Source organism: Pteropus medius, unplaced genomic scaffold (assembly GCF_902729225.1).
Source record: "Pteropus medius unplaced genomic scaffold, Ma_sr-lr_union100, whole genome shotgun sequence".
In the NCBI taxonomy this organism is placed as follows: Eukaryota; Metazoa; Chordata; class Mammalia; order Chiroptera; family Pteropodidae; genus Pteropus; species Pteropus medius.
Window position 1 is genome coordinate 20,747,867 of NW_024344240.1, and position 4,869 is coordinate 20,752,735.

Sequence of the window (4,869 nt, forward strand, 5' to 3'; positions counted from 1 at the left end):
CTAGAAAGAATATTTGTTCTTAGGTGTTGCTATATATACCTTGATGACTTATTTAGTTTTCTACATAGCTTCCTTTTAAGGAATGGCATATTGGTCCTCTCTCTGCCTACACCTGCACAGAAACCTGACATTTCCCTGAGCAAAGGCAGGAAAATTGACTGAGTGCCCCCCACCCCCACCCCCCATTATTTCTTTGGGCCCTTCATCCCACAAACTTGTAATTTTTATTATTTTCAATTTTTTTTTTTACTGAAATCATGCATTAATTAATTCAAGGTACACCTTAATCAAATAGGCCATAATGCTGAATAAGAGAACATGCTTTGAGCTCCAAAAAAGTTATTGTTCCCATCCGACTAACATATGCACTTAAATACAGTACTTTATTTACTAATAAAATAGTTAATAAATGAAGGAGTGCACTTTTGGTGAATGCAAATGAAAAAGGATCTGTTTTTAGAAGAGTCGATTCAAACGTAAGCTTATCCCCTATTGTTTGAGTTAATGTTCTTGGCATGCGATCATAAAATAAATATTATCGGAATCAAACATGCTGACATTTAACTCCATTTGTTTTCTCTTGCAATAAGGAGGCTAAGGTTTACATCCAGTTCTAGAGGCCAGGGGTCAGGGTACAGGACCATTGAGAAAAGACCTGCGTTGGGCTCACCTGCAGGTGAGAAACTTAGCACTGCAGGTGAATCAATTGATTTAATTCAGTATCTTTTTCTTAGAGAATAGTTTGGATAGAAGAGAAATAGGGCAGAAGGAAAATTCCTACAGACCAGGACCAGTATCAGATTGATAGGGTGCTTTGTAAACCAGTCTTAAGTAATTTTATTTGCTTTTTTTTTTCACCTCGTAAGATGCAGTTTGGTTGATCAAAATAAAAACATTTGTTCATTGCCCCTTTGGCTGGTATATCATGTTATATATAATACATCAGATGCACTGTTTTAAATGTGCTATGCAGTTTGCAAAGATTTTCTATCAAAGTCCCATGCAACTTTTAATTTTATATTTCTAAGTGATCATCTGGTTTTTAGTTAAAAGAAAAAAGTTAAAGAAGTCCAAGGATTACAAATGTTTCAGTATGGGGAAGCATATGAATCTTATTTTATCTAGCTCATGGACAGAATTTTTTTTAAACCAGTTTTAGAAAATACACTTTCTTTTTCCATTTTTTAATAAAATGAAAATAGTTTCTTTTTTCTTTTTCCCCCATGGATCTTGGAAGCTTCTGGTTGGCCACCCCCAAAATCCGCAATGCAACAATGCATTGAGAGTTAAATAGAGCATTCAAAGACTACTTAGTAAAGTATCAACAAAGAGTGACATGGGTCACTAGAGTTTTGTTTTAAGTCTTTCAAGCTGCTAAGCGGGACTTTTTAAACATCGGTCAGTAGCTTGCTCTTATTAACGCAGTTTTGGTTAGCTATGGTGCAATTGCCAGTTCTGATATTGGCCTGTCTATAATGGGCTGTGCTATTATTCATATCCTCTTCGATCTCCATGTACTCAGATTTGCTGAGAGTAGAGGAACTGCGCCGACTGAGGTCACTGTCAGAGGCTAAATTAGGGGAGCTAACGTGGAGCAACTGAGCCTGCTCTTCCCCCTCAGTTTCTCGGTGGTAGAAATAGTTGAAATTGGACACAATGACAGGTACGGGCAGGGCAATTGTCAGCACACCAGCGATGGCACACAAGGAGCCCACGATCTTGCCTCCAATTGTCACAGGGTACATGTCACCGTATCCTACAGTGGTCATGGACACCACCGCCCACCAGAAAGCATCGGGGATACTGGAGAAGTGCGACGCAGCTTCTTCCGCCTCAGCAAAGTACACTGCACTAGAAAACAGTATGACCCCGATGAAGAGGAAAAAAATAAGCAGCCCTAGCTCTCTCATACTAGCTTTGAGGGTCTGGCCCAGGATCTGGAGGCCCTTAGAGTGGCGGGAGAGTTTGAAGATTCTAAAAACCCTTACCAACCGGATAACCCTAAGGATGGCCAGCGAAGTGGCCTGCTCGCCTTTCTGGTTGCCCTCCTGCTCGGCTATCTCGGTGCCCAGGGTGATGAAATAGGGGATGATGGCCACGATGTCAATGAAGTTCATGATGTTTTTGAAGAAGTCTGTCTTGCTGGGGCAGGCAAAGAAGCGCACCACCAGTTCAAAGGAGAACCAGATGATGCATAGGGTTTCCACGATGAAGAAGGGGTCCGTGAAGATGTTGGAATTGTAGATAACCGTGGTGTTGTCAATGTGGTGGACAGTGCCCGTGAAGTCCTTGTCATCCTTCAGGTCAGGTAGAGTCTCCAGGCAAAAGATGACGATGGAGATGAGGATGACCATGACTGAGACGATGGCGATGACTCTGGCCGGCCCCGAGCTCTCTGGGTACTCGAAGAGCAGCCACACCTGGCGCTGGTATTCCTTCTCGGGCAGGGGGCGCTCCTCCTCCTTGATGAAGCCCTCGTCCTCCCGGAACTTCTCCATGGCCTCCTCGCCCAGCTCGTAAAATTTAATCTCCTCAGAGAACATGTCCAGGGGCACGTTGACCGGCCTCCGCAGCCGGCCCCCGGACTGGTAGTAGTAGAGGATGGCGTCGAAGCTGGGCCGGTTGCGGTCGAAGAAGTACTCGTTCCTCAGGGGGTCGAAGTAGCGCATGCGTTTCTTAGGATTGCCCAGCAGCGTGTTGGGGAACTGCGCCAGGGTCTTGAGCTGCGTCTCGAAGCGCAGCCCGGAGATGTTGATCACCACGCGTTCGCAGCACTCGTGGTCGTCGCGGTCCGTGGGCCGGGGGTAACTGCCATCCTGGGGGTGGCCCGGGGCGGCCGATGCCTCGTCCATGTTCTCCCCAGACATCACCGTCATGGTGGAAGCCGGGTGCAGGGGTGAGAGACCAGGAGAGGGCCAGCGGTGGGAAGGACGAAGAGAGAGGGTGGGGGGGACCCGAGCGCCCCCCCCACCGCAGTGCTCGTCTTCCCCACGCTCAGGGGGAGGGCCTTCAAAGCCGGCAGGTCGAGAGATCTGCGACTTCGCTTCTGGTTCCCTTCCCCTCCACCCTGCCTTTTGCTCCGTTCGGAATGCCCCTTCCTGCGGCCCAAGGTGCAGCTTTTGGCCCAGGGTTCGGGTGGGGGGGAGGGTTGGTGTTTCTTCCTGCTCTGAGGTGCCTTAACGCAGTGCTGTTCTAGCGGGCCGGGCCATCGTTTCAGGGGTCACCCTGGCCTCCCTTCCCCTCCGCGAGCTCTCCTAGGACCGGGTGCAGAGCCAGCTGAGCAGATCCCCTCGCCTGACACCCCCTTTGCTTCTCCTCGGCTCTCCCCCTCCTACCCCTCTTCGCCCGCCGCCTTCTAAGCTCCCACCAGGGCGATCGATGGACGCTGCAGAGAAATAGAAAGTGATACGGGGTAGAAAATCAGAAGCATTCAGATGGGACGGACCTACAGACACCGAAGAGCACAGACCTCTAGTTTTTTTTTTTTTTTTTAAGAAAGCACTGGACTTTTGCTGGACGTACACACAGACAGACACACGCAGACACCCGGAAATCCAAGTTTGGGGTTCTCCCATCCCACTTTCCCCAATACCCAACAGCCGATCTGCTTTCAACTTCGTTAAACTAGAGATCGGAAAAGCGCCGACAGACGCTGGGGGAGCTCCAGGTCCCAGGCAGCATCCCCACACCCCCGGCTTCCCCCACCCATCGCCCTCATCCCCCCTTCTGCAGCCCCCAAATGGGGAGCCCCCTACCTGGCCGGCCGGTTTGGCGCAGGGGTGGTGCTGAATCCTCCGAGAGCCCGAGTCCGAATGCGGCAGGTTGGTTTTGCAGTACCCGGGCGGGAGTCGCGGCCGCCGCCGCCACAGCATCCGAGAGGCGCCGGGGCAAACTCGCGGCCCTCGCCCCTCGTCCTACACCCCGTCAGTTGGATAATCGTTTTGCTGAGCAGCTACGGGGGAAATGTCTATTCCCTACCCCCATTCTCACCCGTTGCCAGCAACCGGGAGTCTGTGTCCTCTCTTCTGGTGCAGGGAGTTCCGGAGGATGCGGGGCGGAAAATCAAAATGCCACTCTCTCCCGAAGCACTGAAGCAAATGACGATAAACAGCACTCTCGCCCCCTCCGAGCACTACAGGAGCCCTTGATTCGATCCCGAAGGAGGCGGGCGAGCAAGAGCCTGGGTCTACATGGCTCTCGGGTGCCCTGCGCTTCCTGCACCCCCGCGCGGACCTCGCCAAGTCTGCGCGGCGCGCCGGGAGCTGTTAGGAGCGCAGAGTGGAGCGGGGTGCGTGCGGCGACGGGTCCGCTCGGTCCATTTCTGGGCGCTGCAAGATCAGCAGAAACCTGAGAAAGCGCCTGGAATGAGGAGCAGCGATTGGCCCACCCGGGCGTGGGTTGGGGCGGGCGGGGGAGGGCAGGAGAGAGGAGGTAAATGGAAAATATGAGGGGGTGGTTCAGCAGAGGGGGGTTGTCATTTGGTTCCCACCCTTGCCAGCCCAGCCTTTTCTTTCTGCTAGAAAAGCCGACCACCAATTCTACTTCCCTTATGGTCCACAGCCCTGCACATGCACAGTCCCTGGCCGCGACCTTCCGCGGGAATTTCACATTGCAAACGGTCAGATCCGACGCAATGCAGGCAGTGGTGCTCCTGGCAGAACTCCTCGGATGGGGTTGCGTTTGTGCAGTCCCACAATAATCCGCTTCGGTCGCCAAGCTCGGCGCGCCATCTCGCCCCTCCCGCAGGGGGCTCTCTGCAGGGCAGACCCAGCTTCTCTCCGCCGGACTCGGAGAGATGAGGACCTTGGGTAGAGTTCTGCAGCTGAGGAGCACCTGGGTTCTGTATAGTGTTACTGCGAGGCGGCGGTG

At 52.0% G+C, this 4,869-nt stretch overlaps 1 protein-coding gene across 1 annotated transcript; it reads right to left on the reverse strand.

The window, feature by feature from the left end:
* Positions 1-263: 263 nt before the first annotated feature.
* KCNA1 (potassium voltage-gated channel subfamily A member 1) lies at positions 264-4,283 on the reverse strand. Its single transcript, XM_039869336.1, has 2 exons — positions 3,756-4,283; positions 264-3,385 (listed from the first exon to the last, which is right to left on the reverse strand). The coding sequence occupies exon 2, from the start codon at positions 2,874-2,876 to the stop codon at positions 1,389-1,391; it is 1,488 nt and encodes a 495-aa protein (XP_039725270.1). The 5' UTR covers positions 2,877-3,385; positions 3,756-4,283; the 3' UTR covers positions 264-1,388.
* Between the last annotated feature and the right edge of the window lie 586 nt (positions 4,284-4,869).

Bases quoted from the DNA above. Each gene is read 5' to 3' on its own strand.
- KCNA1 (XM_039869336.1), bottom strand. From the start codon at position 2,876: ATGACGGTGATGTCTGGGGAGAACATGGACGAGGCATCGGCCGCCCCG.